Source organism: Rattus norvegicus, chromosome 9 (genome assembly GCF_021556685.1).
Source record: "Rattus norvegicus strain SHRSP/BbbUtx chromosome 9, alternate assembly SHRSP_T2T, whole genome shotgun sequence".
NCBI lineage: Eukaryota > Metazoa > Chordata > Mammalia > Rodentia > Muridae > Rattus > Rattus norvegicus.
In genome coordinates this window covers 70500652-70514190 of record NC_141542.1, presented here as the reverse complement: position 1 = coordinate 70514190, position 13539 = coordinate 70500652, and the positions used below count along the sequence as shown (strand labels likewise).

The window sequence follows — 13539 nt, the reverse complement described above, 5'->3', positions numbered from 1 at the left end:
TTTCTCAATTAGTGATCAATGGGGAAAGGCCCCAGCCCATCCTCACAATGATGAACTGTACATCTGGTATTATAAATAAAATAAATCTCTTTCTTCCATAAGTTGCTTAGGGCAGCTGTCAGGATATTTTAGCACAGCCACAGAAATGAGTCTGGAACAGGAGCACTCAAGTAGCACATAGGTCAATGTCTGTCATGTATCAGTGAACACCAGGTGATCGTGCTGGAAGCAACAATGAATTTTATTGCTGGAGAAGGCAACCTGTATACAAAATTAAGCTTAAATTAAAATTAAATTAAAATAAAATGAACTTAAATTAAAATTAAATGACTGCTTAAAAGCTGGTGACAAGAAGGAGGTGGTGGTGGCGGCAGAGAAATGACTCGTTGGTTAAGAGCACTTGCTGCTTTTGTAGAGGACCAGAGTTCAGTTTCCAGTACCCACATCAGGTAGTTGATGACATCTAACTCCAGCTCCAGGTAGATGTCAGGGCAACACCTTCGGCCTCCTCTGGCACACTCACTCATACGCACATACTCTTCACATACAAATAACTAAAAGGTTTTTAAAAATATGCTGGCAATGAGCTGGGGAGCTGTCTCGGTAAAAATGTTAACCACACTACCAACAGGACCTCAGCCCAGATTTCCATGTAGAAAGCTGTGCACAGGTGCCTGCTCCTGAGTCCGGTGCTGGGGAAGTGGATACAGGTGCATGGATCCATGGAAGTACTGCTAAGTAGGCCACGCTGGAGACTGTCTCAAAAACTAACATCTGGCCACCACACACACATACCCAGATGTGCACTACCCCACATAAACACACACACAACACACCATCTATACACAAAAGCTGGCAATCAAGGAATTGTTTAAATTAAAAAGGTACAGTTACACACATGGATACACCAAAAAAACACCAGCAGGAACCCCAAGAGGGTAGGCTCAGCCTCGGTGCTTAGACTTTGGGATGCAGCTCCTGTTTCCGGAAGAAAATATGAAAACAGTCTCATTGGTTTGTGGACACCACACAAATCTATTTCAATAGGTGAGTTTGTTTCCACCTTAACATTTATTCTTCCCTGGCCAAAGGGATGCAATATTCTCCATTTGACGATGCTTAAAGAATCAATACATTCTATGAGGCCTGTCTAAATAACAACAGACAGACCCCATGAACTGGCTCTGATACTTTAAATGCATGTGTCTTGGGACATATAGTGCTTGGAAGAGCAAGCAGCAAATGGCTTAAGGAATCTTGGTTAAATGTGACAGAAGAAGAACATAAAACTGTTGCTAAGATGTTTAAAAGCAAGAGGATTCCACTCACAGTATTTTTTTCCCAATAGTTTTTCACACCTACTAAAAAAAGTATCCTTCAGCAATTCTAGGTTCTATGTGTATTTACTACATTTAATTATAAGTAACCTAGGATCCTATATGTATGCAAACCTACTATGTCTAGCACGAAACTTTCCATTTTTAAATTGTCTTCAATAGGTAACAACACATCTTGGGGCTGAGGGTGGAACTTGGTGGTGGAACCCAGTGGTGGAACCCTTGCTTAGCATGTGAAAGCCTCTCACACTGCTTAAAAGAGAAAAAAGTTTGCAGCAATGCACATTGAGCGGATACAGCTTTTCATTCTTTCCCTTAGCACAGTAAACTAGCAATTAGTTTGTCTTTGGACTTTCCTACAGTGCCTTGAGCCAGTGTCTCAAGACACTCAGCTGTAGATACCAGGATCGGTAAATCCTGGAGTCCTTTTATGGTTCCAAGAACTCATTGCAAACTGGAATGTCGACTAGTAGGGTAGGTTCAGGTAGTAAGGAAGAGGACAAGAAAGATTTAAAACACAGTCTTTGATCATCACAAGTCAAACAGCCCAGACGTCTCCTGCTTCTTTCATCTCCTGTGTCCCGATACTCACACCTCCCGGAACCACCCTGAAGGTGGGAAAGGAAGAAAAAGTCGCGCTCGGACCCTGCCTGCACCCTGTTCAGTCCTAGACTACCTCCAGCCCCCAAAGTCTTCAGGCGTCCGGCAACTACGCCCGGGCCCCGCCCACTTCCCCCGCGGCGGCCGGTCCGCACCGCACGCGCAGCCCGCCGGCGCCCCGCCCCGCTCCCACGTGACAACCCCACCCTCCATGATCGCTCCGATTGGCTCTCCGGCCCCAGCGGGCGGAGTCTAGCGAAGTACAGTGTCCCAGACGCCGCTGCACTTTTCAAACCTCAACTGTAAGAAGCGTCGGTCAGCGTCTGTGCGGTCGCCGCCGGGAGTCTCCTCATAGGGGTCTGGCTGACGGCGACCAGCCGCTGTGGGGAAGAGTGCGAGGTGAGCCTGTGTAGCCGCGGCCCCGTCGGAGGGAGGGCAGAGCCTGCGGCGGCGTAGAACTGCGGTCGAGCGGTCGGTGTGGGGGCGCCGGGGACCCTGTGGCGAGCCCGAAGGCCAGAGCCGGCGTCCGGAGCGCGGTTGTGTCCGATAGCCTCCGCGGCCGGCGTCTCGACGTGGTCCTCGGAGTGGCTCCCGAACTCGCGTGCTGTGGGCGCCGGACGCCTTCACGTCGGGGCGGGTGGACGCTCGGGTCAGCAGCCCCAGAGAAACTTTGCGGCCATCGCGTGGGCCGCTGTCAGTCCCAGCGTGGGGAGCCACAGCTGTTTCTGGGACTTTTTTTGACTTTCCTTTAAAGCAGTGGGAATCCCTCTGTGCTTGTGACCCATCCTCAGACTAGAGAGCCACATCATGGCCACGGTTTGGATCTTTATCCTGGGCCGGCCTTACCGTGGGAAAAGCGCTTAATTTTGTTTCCCTCTCGGGAGATAGATGAGTGGAAACAGTTGAAAGAAACTTCACGGCCAGCTGGTGGCTAGTGTCTGTGGCTTGCGTTGGAACTAGAGTCACGCTGGCTTCAGCTTGCAAGTTGGAATTAAGAAATACTTCTGAAAGCCTAGGAATTTCAATCATACTCAATCATTAGCTCGGTGTATGACATTCGCTGAGTGTTTGGATGACGTCATGTTTACATCCCTGGCACCGATAATGCCGCAGGTTTGATACCGCGTGGACTTTTTAAGTTTTCAAGTCTAGGAGAGAGACTGTACCTTGGGCAGCAAGGTCTGCAGAGATAACGAGGCAAGTGGAGGCATATGAAACATGGAATTTTGAACTCAAGGAGCACAGTTTTATTACAGAGAGATATATAAACTCACTTTCTCATTGGTGCAGTCTTCACGGTGAGATGCCCAGAAATGGTTTTCAACAATTTTATAAAAATTGAATCACATTGCTTTAAAATTGTGTATATTAAAAGAAAACTAGTTCATAGAAATAGTGACCAAATTTTAGACCTGTCTTTTCTCCCAAACTTCTTTGATATTAGTTTAATTTTTGGTAGTTTTAATACTTCAAGTAATTGAAGGTTTTTTTGTTTTTGATTTTTTTTTTGAGATACATACATTTTAGATAATTTTCTGGAATGAAGGTTTACTATTAAAGTACATTTAGTTACATGACAGTACGTTTATGTTAGAAAAGTAAAATCTTTTTTGTATGTGGGTAGAATGGTAATAGTTTTTCTTGGATTTTTTTTTTTTTAAGTAAGAAATTAGTTTCAGGAGATGACTCCACTGGGAAATGTTTTTGCCACCAACTCAAATGTCCTGATCCCCAGGACCTACATGGTAGAAAGAGAAAACCTATGCTTACAGCTTGTCCTCTGACCTCTCAACTTGCATGTAATAAAATATTAAGCAAAAAAGAAATGACATTTTGGTTAAGGTAGAAGTGACATTTTAGTAGAGACTTTATAAATTGTAGTTTCTCTAGACAATGTAGTATTTAATGGCAGATACTTTTAATTTCATTTTTAAGTTTGTACTGACAATAAACAGCTTATGGGTGTTAAATGAACTTATAACCGTGTTTTCAATGCTTTGCTTTGTAGCTGCTTGACAGTTATAAGGAAAAATTCTCTGTTAAAGTCTCCCAGCTTTTAAGAGACTCAGTTTAAAACTAAATTTTCTCAAGATATGATGATATATTATAATGCTTATTTCCTGTGTCTAAAATTCTTCTTGCATCTTGACATTTGCTCTACATTTGAGCCATATTGAGTCTTGCTTACCAGTTTAAAGGATTTTTGTCTTTTTTTTTTTTTTTCCTTTTTTTTGGAGCTGGGGACTGAACCCAGGGCCTTGTGCTTGCTAGGCAAGCGCTCTACCACTGAGCCAAATCCCCAACCCCGGATTTTTGTCTTTTGAGACAGGGTCTCACTGTATAGACTTAGCTTTGAACTCAAGAGATCTGCCTGGCTCTGTCTCCTGAGTGCTGGAATTAAAGGCCCACACTACCAGCTCAGTTTCAATTATTTGTTTATTCATATGGCAGAGTTGGGGATTGAACCTATGCCTCACGCTTGCAGAGTTGATATGCTACCAAAAGAGCTATTATATTTCCTATACCAGACTATTTAAAAAAAGATGTGTTTTTGAAGTGTTTTGTGTTCAAGACAGAGAAATATCCTTTTCAATTATCTCGTGCATATCAACGAGCCCCTTTTTCAAATATTTATACATGATGTATTTTGATTGATCATTTTGCTTTTTCCAACTAGCCCAAAAGAGGGTGTACTTTAGGCATTGAGAAATTTTAATAGTAAAATAGTAGTTCCTTTTTTAACCCTTTAAGAATTAGATTCCAGTTGACATTGTAACAGTTACTGAACAGACATTATTTCAGAGGTGCTATTAGTAAAGGGTATGATAATTTACTTTACACCAGAAAGCCAATTTTCCATCTGATGAGTGATGAGCTCTGTGTAATGGTTGGCCGGCCATTATTTCCGTTTTTCAACATCTTCTCTTCCTACTTCACAATTACAGGATCTATTTCTTTTTCTGAAGGTGGGAGGGGATGGCATCAGGCCTTACTGTCTTGGCCCAGTGTCAGGCTGAGGTTCCTTGCCTGGCTGTAACCCTGCGGTAATCTATACTCCAATAGTTGGACTAGAGTCAGTTGGCGTCCTATTGTGATTTTCAGGGAATTAAATTACTGGATTTTGCTTGCTGTTCAGTATTTAAAAACAAACATGACAATACAGTGCTGTGGGTAGAGTACGTAGAACATAGAAGTCATTTGTCAACACCAATGTTGTCTTCCAGTCCCTGGCCAACTAAAACACATCCTTCTTGAACAGGCAGAAAGTTCTTGTTTCTTATAGATGCTAGATAAGTAAACTTTCAGTTTATCTGTTTCCTAGACACAGCTCAATCTTGTGGATGCCCACATTCATATTCATATTTCTTGGCTGCCATAATAATTCACATTTACTTCATGAAAGTCTAGATTTGTCAGTCTTTGGATAGGACAAGTATTTGGCTTTCAGGATGTTCTTAGCTAACATAGATATTTACAGGAAAACAAGTGGTCATTTAGTTTTGAACAGATAGAGCAAACTAAATGTTTCCCTTTTTTAAATCTTACATTATAATAGAGGATAAATTTTTTTTCACATTTCTGAATTATGTGAGTACCTTGTTTTAAAAAGTTCTGTAAGAACAGTTTTAAATATTTCTTATTTAGCCAACCACTGAAATAAGCAGAGACTGTTGAAAGTTTCAGTATTGCAATTTCAAGATGATCTCAGTTCAGCTAGTTCCTTCAGATGTACCTAAAAAGGCAATTTACTGTGTTTTATCATTTATAGCATTTTGTTCAAACATTTTTAATTCTTACTAGGTACACCATGCTGAGTTGCTTAAGCTCAAGTAAAAGGTTATTGTCCTCTAGACACAAAATATGACTGTAATCTAATGTTAAATTTTCAGGTAAATTGGTACGTCAAGAGTTCTCTAGTTCGAAGCATAAAGAAAAGACATTTAAGTCAACCTGTGGGTTTGAGGCAAGGCTTCCAGGGGCAGAGCATGAATAAGAAACAGCCATTTAAGGAAAGGTAGAAAGGATGTTTCAGGCAGAGAGGTAAAGCAAAGAAGTGGAGATAAAATAAGAGATTGAATTGTGACAGGAAATGGAGCTGATGTATACTCATCTTCCGGGGTCTTTGTGTGCCATGCTACAAAGGATTTTAAATTTTAGTTCCTGGGGCTAGTAAAGGAATCAAAGCAGGCAACTTACTCGTAAATGCTTTATTGTATTTTGTAATTTCTACTTTCATAGGCTTTCTCATTTGATAACCCTGAGTAACTTTTGAATGGAGCTACTAGAGATTTAGAAAGATGTTTATTTGGTTTTCATAACACTTGCATTCTCCATTCAATAATAGGCACAAATCAAATATAAGATTTTGTTCTCTTCCTTCCTTTACTGATCCATATCTGAATTCTCATTGTAATTGTAATAGGAATTAATGAAAAAATTGGAAAAAGTATGACACCATACTAGTGTAAGATTAAAATCTTACTTGTATCTTATGTCATGCATGTATGCCTTCTATAATTGTGTGTCTATAATTGTTTACAAACACAAATTCAGTAAGTCCTTTGAGATATTTTTATTGGGAGGTGGGGCCGGAGAGATGGCTCAGTGGTTAAGAGCACTGACTGCTCTTCCAGAGGTCCTGAGTTCAAATCCCAGCAACTACATGGTGGCTCACAACCATCTGTAATGGGATCCAGTGCCCTCTTCTGGTGTGACTGAAGACAGCTGCAGTGTACTCACATATATAAAATTTGAAAAAAAGATATTTTTATTGGTTTAGTTTGATAAAAATATAAAGCGATTTCAAATTAAGATACATTGGTAATTTCTGAATTTAGAATACGTTATATTCTTGTTTAGAATTGGTTAGAACTATGAATTGTAGAGGAGAAGATCTGCATATTGTTTATTTGAAGCAAGAGAATTGGTGTGTAATTTTAAGGCATTCAAGGAGATACAGAGAACTGATTGGTAGTCCTTGTGTGTCTTACATGACAGCAACCCATTTGTAAAGACTTTGGTGGACAGAGGCGACATTTGGTCCATTATCTACAGAATTGACCAGAGGAGGAGAAATGGGACAATACCTAGACTGACAACTTGTTTAAGTGTAGTAAATAGATAAAGACAAACAAGAAAGCTGTATGGATTCTTAAACAGCTTCTGATACAGGTATATTAGCAGTAGGTAGATGTGCCTAACTACTGTGAAATGTCTTTTTCTAAGGCAAAGCTTGTATTCTGGAGATGCAGAGCCATAATGAAATGAGTTGTATCATCAGAACTCACTTTTGTATTTAAATATATTAGAGGAATTTGCAGTTGCTCCACATTGTTTTTGGATACGTCTGTTGTCATACAAGTCTCCATGGCATATTCATCCCTGATAATGGCCATCAGTTCATATGAGTATTATAGACTTTGTTAGGGTATAAAGTTAACACATGCCAACGCCCTGAGGAAAGTCCTGGAAGTGAGCTGATAAGAACTGGTTTAGACTATCATTATGCATTTCACTAGCTTTTACTTAAAAAAATTAAGTTCCTTCTCTCTTCCTGTGACTAAACAACAGGCTTTGCCAAGCTGAATTCTAATTAGTATACCCATACATCACATTTTAGACTCTTTTGGAAGGTCCCAGTACAAATCTGGGCTTTTCTCAACACTCACTATGTATGTACATGCATATCTACATACGTGTATGTATATAATTATTCTCTGAAAATTTCATATGTGTATGCAATGTATCTTAATCATATTCATTGCCTACCCTCTTCCCCTGTCTTCTCTTAGAACGTCATCACATCTCCCTCCTAGCTTCATGTTCTTATTTAATCTCCGAGTGCTGATGGTACTGCTCAGATATACTAGTGAGGTCATCCACATGGGGAGTCTACCAGCAGCCACACTCTTCCTCCTCCCTAATAGTCAGCGACTACTTAGAACGCTACAGCTAGTGGTAGGGCTATGGAAACTCCTCTTCCATGCAGGAACTTTTAAGGGTTTGATTTGTGCAGGTAACAGCTGTGAGCTGATGTGCAAGGTCAGGTCTTGTCTAAAGTACAGCATTTCATAGCTCTGCTCCCTGTCCTCCAGCTCTTGTGTTCTCTCCAATGTGTTCCCCGAGAAAAATATTTTAAGTTACTGCTTACTTACTATGAGTTAAAACTAAGTTTATTAAAAATGCTAAATATTTTTCTATGTGACTGTAAATAATGTAATGATTTTAATTTAGTGTATAGCCTGAAGTTGTAAATGGTCTCTGCATGAGATCTGACCTATGATCTGGATAATAAAGACCATCAGCTATATGTAAATGCAAAGAAAAAATTGAGGCCTTGAAAAATCTACCCAATGATGGCTGCTGGACTTCAGACAAAGTAAATTCTGTAAAGGAAAGTAGATAGGTTGGATGCTTTTGTTCTTGCAAATGAGGAAGAGTTTGCATTTTTCTGGCCACATATTCACAGCCATTTTCTATTATAAGGAAGACTTTATCAGTTGTTTTATTATATATTCATATTATTTTAGGTTTTAAGTATTCAGTTTTAGGAGATGACATGCCAGTAATCACAGCTGACTATTGATTATTGTAAGTGTAATGCTTTAAGTTTAGATAAGCTAGTAATAAATTCTAATTACCATAATCTCACTGGGGATGACTACTGCTAATATTTTACTATAATTTTCCAATATTCTGTTGACTTTTATAGTCTGCCCAGATTTACTATTTATAAACTTTTATGTCTTTACTTTCATACTTAATGAGTTAATCTTTGAAAGTGCAACTTTCTTGATTATGTTAATATGTTGGGTTTTAGAGTTTATGAATTCAACAGGTTTTTGGAGTGTTTTTAAGCTCATAAACCATACTTAATTAAACATAAATTTTTGATGCCATGAAAGGATCATATTGTCTCTTGAAGATTAAGAGTAGAAAATGCTTATTTATAAAATGTTTGTTAGGCCCAGTATCTATGAGAGGTAAACATCCTAGCATCTAAAATCTATATGAAAGAAAAATTAAGACTCATGAACTTGTCTCTCCGATCAATTTCAGTGTTCTTTGTTAATGAAACGTGATTGGAAGATAGCCCAGTTGTATCAGTGATTAGTCCTGTCCCTTCTATCTGTAGAAATGCAAGTGTAATCCTAAGTGTATGTACAAAATTCTAAAATCCAAAGGTGGTGCAAAAGAGGCTTTTCCTTACTGACTGAATGTAGAAAACTATGTATGTATGTATGTATGTATGTATGTATGTATGTATGTATGTATGTATGTATTGATTTTCCAGACAATACAATGTGACAAAGGAAACAATATCTTAAGAACTAAGAAGGTATTAAAAAGTTAACTGAACACAGGGTGAAGGCATAGGCCTATAATCCTAGCACTGGAGAGATAGCGTTATAACCAGTTCAAGGTCAGCTTGGATTACACAGAGTTCTAGGACTGGACTGCATAGTGAGACCCTTAAAAAAATACAGACAGCTATTGAAAATGTTTGACTATTTTTTTTTGCCAATGTTTTCACATGTCATCCATTTGTTTTTATGTCTCTTTTTTTCTTATAAGAACACTAATCATAGTGGATTAGGGCCCTACCTTAATGGTCTCTTTTTAATTTTGTCACCACCTTAAAAGCCCTTATCTGAAAAGCTGTTCAGTGTGAGTTACTGGGTTTAATATTTCACTTAATAGATACAAGGAAGATGTAGTTTGGCCTATAATAATAACTGTTAGGATTTGAATATATTTTGTCCTTCAGACTTGTGTTGAATTCCTTTTGTGAGGTTCTTCACTGTGTAGTCCTGGCAGATCCCACACATTCTGTATTTCAGGCTGGCCTCACAATCTTAGCAGTCCTGCCTAAGTCTTCACACTGCTTTAGCCTTCTGAAGGGCTAGATTATAGGTTTATATGCCACCAAACCCAGCCTTTGTGAACTGTTAAGAGGGTGAGGACTTCAAGTCTGTTGTTCAAGCCACTGGGAAGTGATTGGGATTAGGTAAGGTTCTTAGGTTAGAACTCCTATGGTGATTCCTAGTGGCTTTATGAAAGGAGGGTAAGGAACCAGACATGTGCACACACTCTTTGTCTCTAGCCATGTGATGTTGTGATATTCTCCAGGAAGAAGGCCACCATCATCTGAGGTTCCTTGCCTTTGTCCTTCAGAACTGTGAACCAAAATCAGTACATTTTCATTATTAATAAATAACCTGCCTTGGGAATTTCAATATAGTAACAGAAACTGGAGTGATACAGTGGGGAACTTAAAACTCTGTGTATGGGCCTTGTAGCTGTAATGAACAGTAAATGTAATTCACACCCATTTCTGCTCAACTGTCCCACCCCCCTTGGAATTCTTAGATTCCTAGAGATGTATCCCAAACTACCTAGAGAACTGTTTTGTCCCAGGACCAAAGGTTATAGAGAAATAATTTACAGATTTGAAAATCAAAATTTAGAACAGAATGCACTGCCTGATACTAGTTGGCATTTGAATGTAGCAAATTTTAAACAAACAAAAACAGTTGTTCTCAGCAGGAGGTGAGGAGGGGGGATGTGGCTACAGGAACAGAGGGTTATTATGGGAGAGTCCTAGTGAATAATTCCTGATCACTCATAGGCAGATGTGGCTGAGAGTCTACCATAATTACACAGACTCGGTTAATACCAAATAGTGATTTGATACTAAAACTGGTTAAGGAAGTACCAAAAGTTGCAGACTATGAACTTCAGATATGGATTTGACTCTGGGTTGGTAGTTTATGATCAGTCACTGACCCAGCAAAATAGAGTTTTCATGAGTACCACGCTTAGCACTGGGATTTGCCAAGGGAAGAACTGTTAAGGAGTAGGGGGTTTCTGGATTTACTTTTGGAAAGTAGCCAATCCATGAGCAAGTTCTAATTCTTGACTTACATGGGACAAATATAATTCACGAAATGTGAATTTGCCAACAAGTTTGTGGACATGTGAAGTTAAAACAAATAGTCTTTGCATTACTATATTAAATTCCAAAGGAATGTGAAAGCTGTAACCTAAAAGAATAAAATAACAATAAAAATGATACCGCATTCCACTTGCATCATAACTATTTCTTACTGCTTTCATAGCAGTTGCTCTTTAAAATGAAGTCAGTAGCTTTGCTTAGGTGCCATAGAGGAGGGGATACCATTTTATGTCTCTATGTGCTTCTGGTGCTTTCTGCTTATGAATAGAATAAGCTCCTTATATCAGCACATCTCTGTTGTTCTAGCTTAATACTATATTTGGAGTTGTATAAGTAGTGCACATCCTGCCTGAGATAATGTCTCTTTTTCTCAGTTACATTTAAGTTCCATCTTCTCTCTTCCTGTCTCCTCTTTTAACTAGGTGAAAGTCAGTGCCTAGAGAAGCAGGCCTGGTAGTCATCAACATGTCTCGGAGGAGATTTGATTGCCGAAGTATCTCGGGCTTGCTAACTACAACCCCTCAAACGCCGATGAAAACAGAGAATTTTAATAATTTCTATACGCTTACCCCGAAAGAACTTGGGAGGTAAGGAAACTTTGACATGTGTGCTGTCTAAATTCAGTTTTATCTTATAAAACTTGGAACTGTTATTTCTTAGCTGAGCAGAACATCAAGACTGTGGAGGGTTCCTATCAATCACCCCACCTAGCTCCAGAGTTCATTTCTTTCTGCATCTGTGTCTGTAAATGGGAAGGGACAGCTCAGGCTGCCAGGGCCCTACCTGGGTTCTGCCATTGATTACGTGTGTGACTTCAGTTACATTACAGCACCTCTTAGTGCCAGTGTTTCATCTGAAAAAGAGATGAGGATAATTGCATTTAATTTATGTAGATATTTTTTAGGGTTAAATTACTTAGTATTTGTAAAGGACTTAATACAGCGTTATACATTTTGGTTTAATACATTTTTTAAATTCCTAGCTACTGTGTCTATCTAAAAGAGAAAGACATACTTCTTCTTCTTTTTTTTTTTTTTTTTTGGAACTGAGGACCGAACCCAGGGCCTTGCGCTTGCTAGGCCTAAATCCTCAACCTCAAGACATACTTCTTTATTCCACATGTACATACTCTCATAAATTAAGAACATTTAACTCATGTCTCATATCACAGTTTTATATCATCAGAATTGATGTTCTGTACTAGTAGAAGTCTGTATGAATTCCGCCTTGTCTTAATCAAGTATGCATTTCTTACAGCCAGGCATGCCCTTGACACTGAGTACTATAGTAATTTTCATTCAGTATGTATGAGAATTAGAAAACCTGTGCTAAGTTACTTATCTGCTGTGTGTCTTCTTGGGTTTAAAGTAAGTATGGTTATGAAGAGTTAGGTCATATTTTTTTTTGTGTGTGTGTGTGTGGAGGCAAATATTTGACTTATGCCCCAGTGGTTTACAAAGTGTTTTGTATTGGTGGATGGACAAAAAAATCCCAGTATGATTAGTTTTTATATTAAAATCTCAGTGGAATCTCAAATTGGCTGGACTGTGAAAGTTAATTCTTTGCTGTGTCTTATGTTTTAGGTAGAGGCAAGTCCTGGCTTCTTTCCTTTTTTCAGATGTTTCATATAGCCCCTTTTTCATAACGTAGAGATGAAACCATGTTACATAGAATATTTTGTTTCCTGCTCCACTAATCTCTCCTTCATAAATAGACATGGCTTTCTTTTGGTAGCTGCACTCAATATATACTTAGGTGACAGTTTTTCAAGTACTTAAGCAAAGCTGAACATGACTAGTCTCCTTACGTCCGTATCATACAGCACAGCATTTACATGGCCTTCCTCCGCTCAGTTACCCTCTTCTGCACCACTTCCTGCTTTTGATTGTTTCTGTGAAAACGAGGGGCTTGGTATTAGACCCAGTATTGCTCAGTCTTACTTCATGAGAAGACTGCTGAAGCTATTAGATGCCTGTGTGTCTCCTTCAATGTTTTCTTCCTCTCTCTCCTCCTCTTCTCCCTTTCTTCTATCCATTTTTATCACTAGGGATGCCCAATCTGTGTCATGTAGCATCATATTATTCTGACTAAACTATTACTTGAGCTTCCTTTGCTCTGGATCAAAATTTGTATGATATTCTTAGTCATATACTATTCCCTTTTTACTTAGTTGAGAAGATAGGCTAAATGTATTCAAGTTACCTTTCATTGTAAAACATTTAGAAATTGCTCTGAACAGACACTGAGACAAAGACTTAAGCATTCTTACCTGTTTTTCCAGGTTACTATTTGGATGACTAACTATTAGATTAACTGAAGAATAATAGATATAGAGGCTAAAGAGAGCTTTTTCCCTTTAACTTTGTAGAGGACTTGGGTGGGGCCACTGTTAGCTTTAAATTGTCTATAGTAAAGTGATGTTATAAGAAACTGTCCTGAATTGGAGTAAGTTTGCTTTTAAACATTTTAAAGCAAAAGTTCATTACAGGATCTGATTAAAACTGGTCAGATTGCTAGTGTCCCAGCATCAGATATCTTCCTGATGCTTCATCAAGACTTAAATCGCATCTTTAAATTCCTTTGGGCTATGACTCACGTGGTATTGGTTCATTTAATTTTCAACGTTGGCAATTAGAATTCTAATTT

The 13539-nt window shown here is 38.9% G+C and overlaps 1 protein-coding gene across 6 annotated transcripts in view; it reads left to right on the top strand.

Moving 5' to 3' along the window:
- The first annotated feature begins 2212 nt into the window (after positions 1-2212).
- The window catches only part of Stk17b (serine/threonine kinase 17b), a 30612-nt gene continuing 19285 nt past the window's right edge, over positions 2213-13539 (top strand). For 2 of the 6 annotated variants that reach the window (XM_087564649.1, XM_087564650.1), the window contains exons 1-2: positions 2229-2336; positions 11316-11480. Coding sequence is in view for 2 of the 6 variants with exons in the window: in NM_133392.1 (NP_596883.1) it covers positions 11359-11480 (122 nt within the window). In the remaining 4 variants the exon portion in view is untranslated. 6 annotated transcript variants of the gene reach the window in all.